General features: G+C 35.7%; 1 protein-coding gene across 1 annotated transcript; it reads left to right on the top strand.

The window, feature by feature from the left end:
- The first annotated feature begins 9,343 nt into the window (after positions 1 to 9,343).
- Positions 9,344 to 14,385, top strand: LOC131032224 (disease resistance protein RUN1). Its single transcript, XM_059221645.1, has 3 exons — positions 9,344 to 10,185; positions 11,981 to 13,864; positions 14,004 to 14,385. The coding sequence occupies exons 1-3, from the start codon at positions 9,614 to 9,616 to the stop codon at positions 14,368 to 14,370; spliced, it is 2,823 nt and encodes a 940-aa protein (XP_059077628.1). The 5' UTR covers positions 9,344 to 9,613; the 3' UTR covers positions 14,371 to 14,385.
- The last annotated feature ends 1,988 nt before the right edge of the window (positions 14,386 to 16,373 follow it).

Here is a 16,373-nt window from a genome sequence, read left to right as displayed (position 1 = left end):
CAATCCTCCTTTTCCCATTCCCATGCAACCTGCAATAAAACACTTTTTTTTTTTTTGACCATGGGAAGCTCACCTCCCAGCCTAGGCTTACTAGAAGCCACCCCCGAGCTTGGAGAACCAAGCACTAGACGGGTTACAAACATGCAAACCCCACAACAAACATAGGAACACATTTACATTCAAATTTCCCTTCCCAAGCTACACATTCACCACTTTCATGGTGACTCTTCCATGGGTGGAAGTGGACCAAGTACCAATGGGGAGAATGCATGCCAAAAACAATACAACATAAGCCACCTCATGGCAATACAAATGCAACCAAAAATTCTTCCTCAATCCTTATGCCCCCCAAAAGGCTCAAGGCCATATTTACTCCCCTTATGACCCCCAAATGCATACACAAGGCTATGCATCAAGGGTCACCAAGAACACCCTTGAGAACACTCTCCATGAGGAGAGCCTCTCACCCATGGCTGTCATACTCCTTCCACCCCAAGATCTTCCTACCCTCCCAAGAGTAGGAGATCTTGGACACACCCAAAACAACAAGGACACAAAACCAAAACACATAGAAAAGAAAACTACACATTCTTAACTTCAACAAAGACTTCATAAAACACATTCTTTACAAGCAACTCTTTTCTTTTGCAAAACAGTATAACTAACACTTACAACATAACAAGAGGAGGTAAGAAGTAACCAACCTTATCCTGCCAATAGGTTTGCTAAAATTAGTTGGGGATGAGCTGCCCAATTCCACACTAACTTTCTCCAATTTCCACCAAAAGTGCTAAACTCCTACTCACTTTTTCAAAGCAAGCATAATCTCCAAGAAAGGAGAGTGGGTGATTACTCACTAAGTTTCCAATTTCTTGCCTAAGAAGGCCTCTCACACACTTCCCAACCCCTTGGGTGAGGTGTGAGTTCCCATTGGTTGCCCTTCCCAAACTCTTACACATTACCAAAATTGGAAAGGGAAAAGGTGGAAGAAGATGGGGAAGAGAGTTTAACTCCTAAAGGGAAGGTTCTCTATCCTAGGAAGAACTTTCTAAGTTGAATTTTCGTTCATCTTGAAAACACCACTTTTTGAAGTGACTAAATAGTCACATGGGAGAAGCCACATGTTTCAAAACACCCCTAACCCATAGGTATACCCTTTGGACCTTTGAAAAAGCCTTAAAACTTACCCTAGGAGTCCATTAAACCCTTTGGAAACCCCACTGAAGTTTACCTACGGGTCAAGCTTGAGTTGACCACTCCCAAGACTCCCTACCCAAGGCAGATTTGGGACCACACTCATGTTTTGAATGGCTTTGGTAGAACAAAACTCCCTCCAAGAGACAAGTCAAAATCAATGACACTTAATCAGCACATGTGTCAAGTGACACAACAAAAATACAATATAAAAATCACACATGGAATTTGTCTCTTGAAGGATTACACATATACATATAAATTAAATTTTGCACTCAAGCATTATACACATCACAAATAAAATACATTACAAGGGGGTGTTGTCTCTCCAAATAGACAACTCCCGGCTTAACAAATGCACATTGGTCTAGGCTTGGTTCTCCATATAAATTCCATGGTCACATGGATAATTTTCCTGCAAATCTCAATTAACACATCAGTAATTCCAAATAATCACATTTATACATAATCAAATACATGGATTTCCATTGCACATCAAACACTCATACAATAGGCAACAATAATTCAATATCTCATTTGTTTCAAATTCAATTTCACATAAGCAATTAACATAATTTCCCAAAATTGCACCATTCATAATTAAGCATCATTTTTCTATCATCAAAAATGAAGTCCTGCAAATTTCCAATAATGACATTCACCATCATAATGTAATTCTATTCTAGTAACATATCTAAAGTTTCATAATCATCATGCATGAAATAAAACATCAACAAATGTCAGTGTGATCCAAATCATGGAATCATATAAGTTCTAAGTCCATAATGCATAAAATAAGGCAACCATAATAGTCTCAATATGCAAATAACTAAAAATGTCAAACTGAATTGGGGTAGGGCCTCACAACAAAATTCCAGTGACGAAATTCAAACCAAGGTTTTGTCGGTAATTCAACAATATTTCATCACGATGTCACCAAACATTCGTTAGAAATTAGAGTCAAATATAGTAGTGAGATAAATCCACTCTTGTTTAATAGCCGATACCAACACCTCATAAGTAAACATACGATTAAATCCTATAATTGCATCTTTACAACATGAATAGTATACATAACATTATTACATTATCTTGATACCATATATTACATCATTACTACATCAATCCCTTCATTGAGAATGTCATAATACAGATTACATATACATAGATGATCTTGACTTAATGAGAGTTTACATAAGCATCATGAATTCCAACCATTGAATCTGAAGAGAATTGGAAACATCCACCACAGTCACGGTTAGGACTCCAAGGTATCCCAATGGAAGAAGGCATCAACCACCCGACCATGTGGAACCAAAAGGCCCACTCCCCATGCTAAGAGATGACATAAGGCCCCACACACACCACTAGACCTAGATTGACAATCAACATCCAATGTGACTCATAAGAATATATGGGAATAAACATACACAAAGTTGAAGCATCATGTTTCATTGGCTTATCCCAAAGACATGACTCATCAGAGGATTCTACACAACATAGGGATTAGACCCTCATAAATACTAAAGACACAAAACAGGACATATAACTCATAAGATATCAAAGGTTACATGACACAATTAAAAACTAAAACTAAAATTAATTCCACATAAAACCTCTTTATAATTTGGAAAACAACTATAATTTACTACATATACTAAATTTATACTATTAAGTATTTGACCTTAATTCTTATTTAATTTGTTTATTTCAAATATTTTACCTTACCTAACTTTTAACTTAAAATAAAAACACTAAATTTAAATAAATGAGAATCCTTTCTTATTGAAGTCCTTGATGGGTCCCATCTAACCTCACAATAGATTCAAATTCAAATTGTTATTATTATTTTTGTAAGAATATTTTCATACCAATGTTTGTATATATATATATAATTAGACATTTCTTAACATAAAAATATATATAAATAAAAAAAGGTAAAGATAAGAACCTTTTTCTTATTATTTTTAAATAAATAGGCTCTTTCTTTTTAAAGATTTTAATAAACTGGAACTTACGTGGCTTTCTAAATCTTAATAAGTTTCCTTCTTACTTTTTAGAAAGTTTATTAATTTGGTAAGATTTAATCATTTACTTTCTAGGAGGACGTGATTACTAAATTGTAGAATATGTCATTTAATTTGGTCCAATAATTACCTATAAAGCAAGTATTGCAGGTGTTATTGGTAATCCTTATAGTTTTGCATCAACATAAGAAAAGATAAAATACAAAGTCAAATTGAGTATAATACTCAAAGTAATGATATTAATTAGCAGCTATAAGGTTGAATTCTTTGTCAGCACAGGTCTGTCAAAGGCTCCCGAAAAGGCCAAATTCACAAAATCCAAGACTCGAAACCAAAAATAGACAAAGACCCATTTGAGATTTGAGGATCAAAACTCCATAAAAGCAACTAGATCATACCCAATTGTTTCCATAAAGTTACATGACTCAAAAATACTAATCTTCTCTATAAAAGAACCCCTCATATGTGCAACTTAAAACTCCAGTTTTGAAGAATCAAACCAGATATTGACGCAATCAAAAAATCATGAAATTAAGAAAAAATACATTCACAAAACACATAAATATGCTCCAAAAATCAAAAGGAAGAAGCAATTAAGTTTATGTACTCAATCTCATAGAAAATCAAAATAAATTCTAGAATCCATTTTTTTTCAAAACAAAAAATGCAACAATTATAGCGTACACTTCTAGATTTCTCACAAAATAATAATAACTATAGATTCAGACAACAATACACTCTTTTCAATAAAATAGATTCATATTTTCAACTAAAAACAAAGGTTTTAAGAATCCAACCTGGGTAACGAAGTATGAAAATAAGAGTTGAAACAAAACCACTTTGATGCAAAACCTATGAAGAAAGAATCTCCAGCAAGATGCCAAGACTTTGCATGTGAGGAAATCACCAACAATCGCTCAAAATAACCTCCAAAATCCACAAATTTGAGCACAAGATCCAAACCAACAAATCCCACACAAAACCTCTCACAAATAATTTAAAACCACTCACAAATATTCAAATACCACTCTCAAATTATCAAAACCACCCTTCAATTATAAAACCCACTCTCCAACCTTGAATACCACTTGTTAGAGTATTCGGGTATTTACTTGATTAATTAAACAATATTTGTTTAATTATTTAAGTTCCCCTTATCTCTTTTACACTTAAGCTAACTTTAGGTGCATAATAATTAATTCTTTTATTAATTATTATGTGCAAATCTAGGTTTTCCTTTTTAGGGTTTCTTGACCTATTAAAGGTTGAGTTCTTTCTTTTGTATTGTAAGGATTATCACATTACACATTTTGTGAATATTGAGCTTTCATTTTTTTGAGCATATTTTTTGTGTATTTGTTTTATCTATTATTTATTTCCTCAACTTCTTCATGGTATCAAAGCTTCAAATCTGCAACTATCTGATCTTGTTTTGAGAATTTTAGCATTGGAAGCAGATCTGGGGTTTCAGGAAGTTTTTTTTATGTACTTAGGGATAGGCCTTTTTTTTGGGTACTTTGGGCCTAAACGGAGCTCACCATTGTGCTCAGAAGGCCCAAAAACCCCTACAGTCATATAAAACTTGACCATTTTTGGCTCCTGAGCCTCTAGGAGTATTTTTTCTCCAATCCCAGGCCATACGGCTTTGGCACGTAGTTCGAGAATTTTTTTTGCAAAAAAATAATTTTTTGCCTTTTTACGATGCAAGCTGATTTTTTGAAAAAAAAATTAAAAATCAAAACACTTTACAAGGCAAAATATTTCTTTGAAAAATCTCAATTTTTTTTTTTTTTTGGGGCTCCCACGATATGCAGGGTACCATGGGGCCCCTGCCTTGTCGCAGGCCCTGCAGGTGTCACTACGACCCCCACTGTCGCTTCCCCAGCCACCGCCGTCGCTTCCTCGGCTCCTCGCATATTGTAGCTCCTTGTCGGTCGCAACTTCACGGCCGCAGCTCCCTGGCCTTCGCTGCTTGCAGCCCTTGCTGGCATCGCCTCTGCACTATGCCGCCCGCACCGGCCTCCCTACTGGCCTCGTAGCCCTTGCTGTTGATGCCTATGCATTGCGCCACCCGCACCGACCTCCCTGTTGGCCCCACCGGCCCCTGCCACCGCCGCCTTTGTGCTGCGCCACCCGCATCGACCTCCCTACGACCCCGTTGGCCCCCGCCACCAGCCTTCCCCCCTGCAGCCCGTTCCCGACCCCCGCCGCCCGCAGCTCCTCGCCGACCCCTAGTCGCCCTGGCTTTGCTTGCCGAAAACCACAACCCCAGACGAAAACAACTGCCCGCCCACTGTTGCGCCACCCGCCCGCCACCACTGCGTCGCCCATGGGCCACCTCCACCCATCCTCGCCACTAGACTACCCCTCCCTCTTGTTTTGAAGGGGGGTTTGGTTTTTTTGCCATAACTTGGGCATACAAAGTCATTTTTTCGAAAACGAATAGGCATCGGAAAGCTGGTTCTGAAATGAACCTCGTGATGTTGGAATTTCTTACCAATTTTTCTGTTTGACTATTTTTTTTCTAGTCAAAGTGGGGTCTTTGTTTTGCACTCAGGGAGCCATAGAATGAGCATCCGAACTCCATTTTTTGAAAAATTTATATCATTGGAAAGTTTGTTTTGTTTACTTTCCAGCCATATGAGTTTTCTTTCCAGATTCTTCTCCAGTAATATTTTCTTCAGTTTTTTTCTTTTTCAGCACCTTGTGGATATCTTGGTTGTTTCAGGTCCTGAGATCTCTTCTCTAAGTAGGATGTCTCTATTTTGGTTGTCCTTTATATTTCCAGTCTTCTTATCATTGTAGCTTCATTTATGCAAACACACTGAGATAAAGTGCCATCATGCATTGTTTACTTGGGATCTTGCACATCTTGTGCCTTATTGTACACGCACTACTTATAAAGTGCCATGAGGGGGTTGATATTTGCCTTGTTTTCCATCCACCTTTGTCCAGTGAGTGTTCCTTCCACGACATTCGCCTCATGTTGTGTGTCAAGTGAGTGTTCCTTCCACGACACTATGTACTTTCTCAGAACCTTTGATGTTCCTGGTTCTTTGTCATGCAGCTCTTGTTGGGCGTTCTTTTCAGTGTACCTATCCCTCTCCCTCTTCAACATTATGGGGAGGTTTGTCCTGTTGGTTCTAATACTTCTGTGGTTTGATTGATCAACTCTTCAGGCTTTAGTTTCACATGCCATCTGTATCTTTGAGTTCAGTTGTTTGCCTTGTTTGCCATCTGATTCAAGTAGTGTCATTTGAGGGCACTCATACAGATTACAATCTTTTCCACCTGGTCATGTTCTATTTCAGTGGAGGTTCTTCAGATCAGCAATTTCTCTTCGACAGTGTTTGCATCTATTTCATGCTTCAGTGGTGTTCTTTTCCATCTCTTATTGGAGTAGAGTTTTTTCCCACGTGGTTTTCTCTATTTCTTCGGTTCATAGAGATTTGGTTGTATTTGGGTACCTGATCAGGCCTTGTTGTTGGGACCCATCTTTCATGCTTTCAGTCGCTATTCTAGGTTTTAGCTTCTCCCTAAGTCTAGCTTAAGGGGGTGTTAGAGTATTCAGGTATTTACTTGATTAATTAAACAATATTTGTTTAATTATTTAAGTTCCCTTTATCTCTTTTACACTTAAGCTAACTTTAGGTGCATAATAATTAATTCTTTTATTAATTATTATGTGCAAATCTAGGTTTTCCTTTTTAGGGTTTCTTGACCTATTAAAGGTTGAGTTCTTTCTTTTGTATTGTAAGGATTATCACATTACACATTTTGTGAATATTGAGCTCTCATCTTTTTGAGCATATTTTCTGTGTATTTGTTTTATTTGTTATTTGCTTCCTTGCTTCTCCTTGTAACAGGGTTTTCAACTTGCAGAGATCATTTGGGCTCCTTTGGTGTTGTGTTTCTCAACTCCAACACTACCCTCTAATTTTTTTTTTAAATCACCCACAAAATCTCCTCCCCAAAATCGCCCCCCCAAAAATTTCTAAAACAACTTCACACTTTCAAAACCATTTCCTCCCACATTCACGAATGAGAAAGGCAACCTGCCATAAGAAACCCCTCTCCACTCAAAATGAAAATAGAAATTAGCATTTGAACTCCAACACTAAATTCATTTCCAAAATGAATATATATATTTTATTTAATAATCAATATCTTTCTCACACAATTAATTATAAATATAATAATAATAATAATCATATAATATTTTCATGCAATTAATAATAGAAATAATATTAATAACCATACTATAATACAAAGACGTAATATCATAATGATATAATCATGTAATACTAATGTCAATATTAATAATAATATTTTAATAATATAACTAATATAACAATCATATATAAATGATTCTATATATATATATATATATATTTACCTCAATTATTAAATACAAAATAATAGCAAATCATACAATTCCTCGGGTTAGGAATAATAAATAATTGCCAAACACAATCCATAATTTAAAGAAATGTGAAATAATAAAATCTCCTAAACTTCTAGTTTACATATTCAATTATACGCATATTCATATTGCCTATACATGTAGGATATTTGTATAGATGTACACACATAAATTAATTGCCTTATGATCAACATAAACCAAACATTAAATGCCACATATAAAACAATGAATAACATAACTTAACCAAAATAATATTCAACACGAAAACACACAAGGCCTAAGGACAACTCAAGACCTAGACCACACAAACTAAATTAGGCTATAGGATAGGTTTTGGATGTGATAAGGGCCTTGATGTCACCTCCAAACAACTACCATTGGGATTAAAGACACGCTCAGACCTGTATAGCCAGGTGGAGTCGATGTCTAGTACCTGCATCCTGCTTGAAACCAACCGTTTATATGCATACATACATAACACTCAGATCTAGTGAAAGGAAATCACAACATCATATGGCTCTCACAAGTGAGAAATATGATATCGCTCCCTTCACCCTAATCAACAGTCAAATACACATCGGTTAACTAGTCTACTCACACATCAGTATAAAAATATGTTCATCATACCAGGGCTAGCTCATGATAAACATCATAGTTAGTAAACATGAACCATATCAACTGATTAATGAATAGTTAGCATAAACCTAACATCACCACATAAAATCAATAATATAAAATTCACAAGCAAATACTATAACCATCCTAAGAAGTGTGTCATGAAAGGCCACTACATCTACTTACCCTCCAACTTTGGTTGCTGCAACATAGGTTAGTACATGAAAATCCCTTATAAAACTAATCATTCATCATCTTATAAAAACATTACAAAATCATAATCATTATAAGCATCAAGTCCTAAGCCAACAACACATTCTCAATCATCCATATTCCTAACTATATTGATTACCATTTAATATCGAATATATCTATTGATAACATTTTTGCAAAAGTATGATATCACAATACCTCCTTATTTGTAGCCGACCAAGAGGTGTATTACATGCACAAATGTGTGTTAATAAAAACTAAAAATATTAAATTTGACGTGTTTGTGACACTTAAATACATGAAAAATTAAAAAAATATTTTATTTATTTAATTATTAAATAATTTTTTGCTTTGTTTAAGAGTTTAATAGAAATATAAAAAATATACAAAATAGTAATATATTAATAATAATTTAATATTGATTGTAATATTATAATATAATAATAATAATTTAATATTAATTATAATATAATAAATAATAATTATTTTTAAATAAAATAATGAGTAAATAATATATCGTTTGACATATCTTACTTATATTTAAAAAATATATATATATACTAATAATGAATTATGATCTATACTTTCAATGTCTTGTATGTTGCCATAGTCTTCATCTCTTCATTGATCGCAAGAGGACTAAATGTGCGACCAGCTGGAATCCTCTTGCTTTCCACGTGTAGAAATTGACAAAGGTATAGGGTTAAGTGTAGTGCCTTCCGAGTCAGCAATAATGTTTAAATAAGCATTTATGATTGTTTCTCGACTACTTTCAGGGAATTGTCAATGTCAATGTCAACGTCAAGACTAATTTTAAAAAGCAACTCTTCCGCGTCAATCTCGCGGACTTTGAACAGTTGAAACTTGGTGGGTTCTCTCCATTTGGTTTCCTAGAAATTCTCTGAAACTCCACTGGAAAATTCCATTCACCCTTTTCTACTCCATTCTATTTTATCTCTCGCGCTTTGAACTGTTGAAACTCGTTTAGTCCCCTTCATATGCTTTCCAAGAAATTCTCTAACACTTCACAAGAAACTTCCCTCTCTCTGTCGTTCATCGCACTCAGCTTGGTTTATATAACCCCGATCGCGTTTGGGACTGCATATCCTTACTCTCTCTTCAAACTTGTGCAGAACAAGTCATGGAGATTTCTGCTCAGCACCAGTCTCAGCCTCCCGCCATCAAAATCCTCTGCGATCTCAACGAGGAGTTTCATCAGTATCAGCCGCCCACCAACAGAATCCCCTTCGATGTCAACAACAAATTTAATGTGTTTCTGAGCTTTCGCGGAAAAGATGTGAGAAAAACTTTTGTCGACCATCTTTACGAATCTCTCTCTGGAGCGGGACTTAGGGTTTTCCTCGACAGCGAAGAACTGGAGAAGGGCAAAGACATCGATTCCAGCTTGCAAACGGCCATTGAAACAAGTGATGTTTTCATTCCGATATTTTCCCAACACTATGCAGAATCACCTTGGTGTCTGAAGGAGGCGGCCCAAATGTTGAGATCTAATGGCTTCATCATTCCTCTGTTTTATGATGTGGAGCCCTGTGATGTTCGCTACCCTCAAAGAGAGGGAGGTCCATTCGCCGAGGCATTCAGAAAACATTACAGCCATTTAGATCGGCAGGATGAGACTACAATCGAGGAATGGAAGAATGCTCTTTATCAAATCTCTTCTCTTTCTGGTTGGACAAGGGCGGAAGAATTCGGGTTAGTAATTTGCATCCTTTTTTTTTTCAATTAACCTATGGCAAAAACCAAAGGAGAACTGTTTTTTAGAATTTCAGTTATACTATTAGCCATTTGTTTGGGGAACAAACTGTTTGCTTACAAAATCCTTCAAAGTTAGCTTGATTTTCATACTTCATACGAGCACACCACTTTGAAAAATTGTTTTTCTTTTTCATTTATAGTTCTATAGATGTTCAACTGTTTGCTAGAGTTGATTATAGCTCACTGAATAGAATCAAAGTAGATCGACGAATGTGATACCAGAAAATAAGGTCATTTTTTAGCCATCATTAATTCATTATCCATATAGTCTGCACTCTGCAATAAAGGAATGTGGTGTTATAACATCAATAATTTTCCTTGGTGAGCCAACCCTGTATTTGAGTTAAGGAGCTCAGCGATCATAGTCACGTTTCTAAGACGATACTTATACTAGATTATGGGCTCCTCCTTGTATTCTATTGCCTGGTTTAGTCGATTTATTAATTTCTTCGAGATTTACTTCAGGTCTCTTTCCACTTCCCGGCCCCGAAATCACACTTCCATCCCTCGAATTATCTAGCCATCCCTGGAATAAAAAAATCTGCTGTGTAGCAAACCATTTCAGTAATAAAAAACAGAGGATTCTACCATTGTTGAAATCCATGAATGGTCAATTTATTTTTCATGTCTGATAAGAGGGATCAGTAAGTGATTTGATTTTATCATTGTTTTTGGCTGTTATCTTTTTTTCTCTGCTGTCATGTACATTCAGTCAGCTAGTTTAAGGGTAAGGGTTCCTTCAATTCGACGAATTATTCTTGGTACTCTCATATCATTTACTCCAGGATATGTGATCATGTCATTCTAGGATATGGAATTTGAGTCTTGTGAACCTCATATTTCTTTGATTTGCTAGTTTCCAATGGTGAGATCGTCTGGGTTTTTCTTGCTCTTTTTCAGAAACAAATTTTCCTAAATTTGGGAGTAGTTAGTCCTCCTGTTAATTCTCTACTGTACTACTTATGCGCTGTCACCAATCATCAATTAAATCTGGTGAAAAAAGCATCCCCTCTTCACTCGGTTTATCCCTGTACGCATCATCGATCACTTATACATTTAGCTATTTGCCATGAAAAAAGTGTAGATAAAGCAAATCATTTTAGTATGTAAATTATTCAGAAGAGGCTAACTTTCGATTTTTGCTTTGTTTTCTGTTACTTTTCTTTACAGAGTAGGATATGTAGATTCTTGAAACACAAGACACAAATAAATCTTTTATTCAGAATGGATTACATTTTACACCTCAATATAGAGGTCTTACATCAATTGTTGCTTCTCCTCAATATAATAGACTTACACACTTAAAGGGGATCGCTATATCCCTAAAAATAGACTATTAAGTGAACTTGTTTGTTCCATACATTTAGCATGGACAGCATAGAACTCAAATTAACTTTAAGACTCATGGATATTCTCTTTACTCCCTCATTACCGGTTACATCAGTTTTATTAAAATAAAATCCACTCTTCAGGTAGCTTGACTGGCTGTCTTTAATCTATATATCAAACCCCTAATTGTCCTTGCAACATTTTTTAATTTAATGGCAAAATTGATAATTGTGAATGGTCAATATTATGTTGTAATCATCTCAGAATATATGATTTTTTTTTTCCTTTATAAATTCATGAGATACTTCGTAATTTTTCAACCCTATAAACTGGTCGTATAAATGTTCCTTATATTTAGTTACAGCTTAAATTTGAATCGTAATATATGTAAGGTGATTTGCAGATACGAAGGAAGACTGGTAAAACGGGTTGTGAAAGACGTGTTGAATACCTTAAAGTTTACTCCGCTGGATGTCCCTGTTCATCTTGTGGGAATTGAAACGCATATGTGTGACCTGTTCAATAGATTAGATCTCAGTTCGTCGCATAACACAGTAAGAGTGGGAGTCAGCGGTATAGGCGGCGTTGGTAAAACTACCTTGGCCAAGGCTGTTTACAATAGAATTTATGCTAGGTTTGATGCTTATTTCTTTGCACAGAAAAATAATACTCTTGTAGACTTGCAACGGGCAATTCTAAGAAGATTGGTAAATTACCATGGAGAAGTTTCAAGTGTTGCTGAGGGAAAAGCTCTGATGGAAAACCTATTGCGAGGAGTTTGTGCCCTTGTCATATTGGATGATGTGAATGATCGGAGCCACTTGGATGCAGTGAATGGGAATTGGTTTGGCCCTGGTAGCAGAATCATCATTACATCCCGAAACCGACACATACTCAATCTTGCCAAGGTTGATTCAGTTCTTGAAATGAGTGGGCTAGGGGAGGGTGAAGCTCTTCAATTGTTTTGTTGGCATGCTTTCTCGAGGGCATTCGCGGAGAACCCCTACAAACAACTTTCTACAAGAATTGCAAAAGCCTGCCGGGGACATCCTCTTGCATTGCAAGCTACTGGAGCACATTTGTTTGATAAGAAGGAGCGGGATGGCATTCAATGTTGGAAAGAAGCTCTCCATAACATTGGGGAAAATCAAGAAATATCTGGAGCCCTTCGAATCAGTTATGATGGACTTAGCCATGTTGAGAAGGAAATATTTCTGGATATAGCTTGTTGCTTTGCTGGTGAAAGGAAAAATGACGCTGTTATCTTCTGGGAAGTTCTACACCCAAACAGAGTTCAAACAGCCCTCAAGAACCTTTCGCTAAAAATGCTTATAGGTATTAATGGCAGTGGCTATCAAGCACACCTCCGTATGCATGACCTTTTGAGGGAAATGGGAAGAGGAATTCAAGAGCAGGTTGATAATAATAGGAGACTGTGGCTGCCAATGGGTGCACAAAGAAATTTGAGCATAGACAGAGCAGAGGGAGTGAATATGCTCATTTACACAGGAGAGAATGGAAGAGAGCCCGTTAGTGTGCATAGAATGCCTTCCCTACGCTACCTAGATGTGAAAAATACACAAGTAGTGGGGAACATTGGAAACTTGGCGCCGAATTTGTTATGGATAAAAATAAGAAATTGTGAATTTATAAGTGATACGTATTCATGGTTAACATTAAGAAACAGATTCCAGCTGGATAGCAATTGGTCCCAAGTCAGGATTTTAAGTGTAGAGCAGTGTGCAAGTCTTGCGAGAATTCCAAATACACTTGACAGCTTGGTGAACCTCCGACGCTTGTATCTGCGGGATTGCGTAGCTCTCACAACACTTCCAAACACTCTCGGTAACTTGTCACAGTTGGAGGAGTTATGTTTGCGCGGCTGTACAAGTTTAACAAGCCTTCCTCATACTTTGGGCAACTTGAAGCACCTAAAATATTTGGAATTGGAAGGTTGTACAGGTCTAAGAAGCCTTCCTGATACTGTGGGCAACTTGAGGCGGCTAAAATTTTTGGATTTGTCAGACTGTAGAGGTCTAAGGAATCTCCCCAGCACTGTAGGTGATTTAGCTCATCTGAAAAGGTTGTACTTAAGAAGATGTAAAGGACTAAGGAATCTCCCCAACACAATATGCGACCTGGCACAACTCTGGCATTTGTCCATCTGTGATTGTTACACGTTGGCCAAGTTACAAAATCTAAGGACAATCTATTCATTAGATTGGAGAGACCTGGAAAGCTTTCATGATGGGGTGGTCAAGTCAGGCCAGGTTAGGGAGTTAAACAGGTAAAAGATCATTTATAGGTGCATTTAATTTGGTGTACACGAACACTATTCAACTTTGAAAGAAGATATATTTCTATTGAATTGTTTGAAATTTTTTCTCGTGATAAAGTAGTGAGTAAAATGATTTTAAATTTTGCAGAAGGGCCGGCATAGGAAGCTTGGTTCAGAAGAAGTTTAATGTCTACTTTATTTACCACGCAGCCGACGAAAAGGAAATATTGATGGATTATTATAAGTACAAATACTTGCGCACGGGATCACTTCGAATATGCCCAGGCAGTGAGGATAGCGAAAGTAGTGACATTAGGGAGGCAATTGATAACTCTGATATTCTTGTTCCTGTATTTTCCAAAAGCTTTGTGGAGTCGATTATGTGCGTGAGAATGTACGCAGCCATTAGGTGCTCGAATGCCCTTTCTATGCCTCTGCTCCTTCGCACCTATACATGGCACTATTTTTACAAATTTACGAAAACATTGAGAGAGTTAAGAAGTCAAAGGTTTTAAGATATAAAAAGTTTTTATTTTTTAATTGACATATTTTCATTGTGAATATTGAAACTATAATGTCTATTTCCTCGACCTAGTAACGTGTTTGGATTTTTTTGGTTTTAAAGTTTTGTAATGGGATTTTTGGGTAGAGTATTTAAATAAAATTTGAAATTTAATTGGATTTAAAATTTTCAATCTAAAGTATTTTACATTATATTTAAATTTTAGTAGTTAATTTTTCAATTTTAAATTTTATAAGTTATGTTTAAATTTTGATTAAGTTTTTATTTTTATTATGTGGAGGGAAATGTACATGTTCTAATCTTAAAGATTTATAACTAAATTTAAGATAGAGTTTTAAGTATAATTAAGTGTATTAAGTGTTTAGATTTCAAAAAGTTTTTTCAGTAAATCTATAAAATATTTATATGTTAGTGAGATTTAATTATTTTTATTATATTGTTCAAGTTGTTAAGTATAACTGTAAAATATTTATTTATTTATTCATTTGGTAAAAAATATTTGACAAAATAAATTTGATATTGATTTTATTTTCTTCTCACAATTCTTATCATGAACACTAAGAGGAATTCCGAGTATGTAGATTAAACAAAATCAATGCCTAAATTTAATAAATAATTATTCCAAGTAAGAATTTCTCTCTCATAATCATTTGGAAGGCTCTAATCCACCATTTCTTCCAATCGAATTCTTCCTCTATTTTATCCTTCCCAAAAGTTTAGGTTTCTCTTTCATTCTTCTCAAGTATGTTCTATAAATCATCATTGGCCTCTTACTTGACACGTTATCAATTGATATTGTCCATACATACTTACATTACTTGATCTCCATTACTTTCCTTATCTCTATCTCCCTCCTAACGCCCGCAAAATCACCCATCATTTTCTTGTTAAAAATAATTGGTACAAAATTTTACTTCCCCATTCTTATTGGTTGAAGATATACCCTTTGAACCTTTCTATTGGTCTTCACTTTTACATATTAAATGAAATTTTCTTCACCATAGAATATTTTTTCTCTTAGGGTTTCCCAACATGAAGAAATCTTTGCACAAACCACTAAAACACCATCATTTCGGGAACACATACTCCCTATTTTACAAGCTATGATGGAGGTTGGAACTATACACTCCAATATGACTCAACACTTTTGTGATAAAATAATTATGCACATGTATTTATTAGATAGATAGTTGGTGGATCACTCCTACTTATGTACCAAAAATAATTTCAAGGTTTAGACATGGGAAGCAACTTCTCCTACAAGATTTAGAGAGTGATATTTTTTTTAGTGATAGAAAATTGTGAAGAATTTACGAGAACTTTCTAGTTCAAATTGTTGAATTTTTGTAAGGCTTAGGCTAATGCTTGTGTCAAGGCATACATATGGGTGAAATCTATAGCACGTTGTAATGTTGTAATGTGCATGTACACTTTCTATAGTAGTTCATTTGAAAGTTAAAAAACTTATTTTTAGTGTTGTTTGAAGTTGTGAATCATTGTTTCGTTTACTTCTCTTCGAACTCTATAGAGCTAACACATGTCACCTTCCACATGTGAGTGCTAAAATAAAAAAGGTTCTTTGCTTGAATTCACACGGGACTGTTAGGTAGCGTGCTAGTGGGCCTCTTCAAGGATGAAGGCTTGTGGTGTATTAGGAAACTACGTGGAACTGACACACGAGTTGCATTTATATCATGCCTGTGGCTTGAAAGGTAGGAATTCCACGGATCTTAAAAGAAAAGGTCACCTGGGAAGGAAATAGCCATTGCTAAAATGAAATTTCCTCAAAGAATGAGATTACAACGTTGTTTCTATCAATGCTTTGAGATTTGATTCTCGAAGCTTGTAGATTTATCTATAGATTTGGTGACTCAATAAGGAATCTTTTCCTACAAAGGTAGGATCCATGATCTCTGGTTTTGCAGACCAGTGTCTTACCCATTGGGTTCTTCATTTTCTTGATTCATTTTAAATACTCTTGGATCGCTTCTCAAT

The sequence above is a fragment of the Cryptomeria japonica genome, chromosome 5 (genome assembly GCF_030272615.1).
Source record: "Cryptomeria japonica chromosome 5, Sugi_1.0, whole genome shotgun sequence".
NCBI classification, from domain to species: domain Eukaryota; kingdom Viridiplantae; phylum Streptophyta; class Pinopsida; order Cupressales; family Cupressaceae; genus Cryptomeria; species Cryptomeria japonica.
This window is presented reverse-complemented; position numbering and strand designations above follow the sequence as displayed.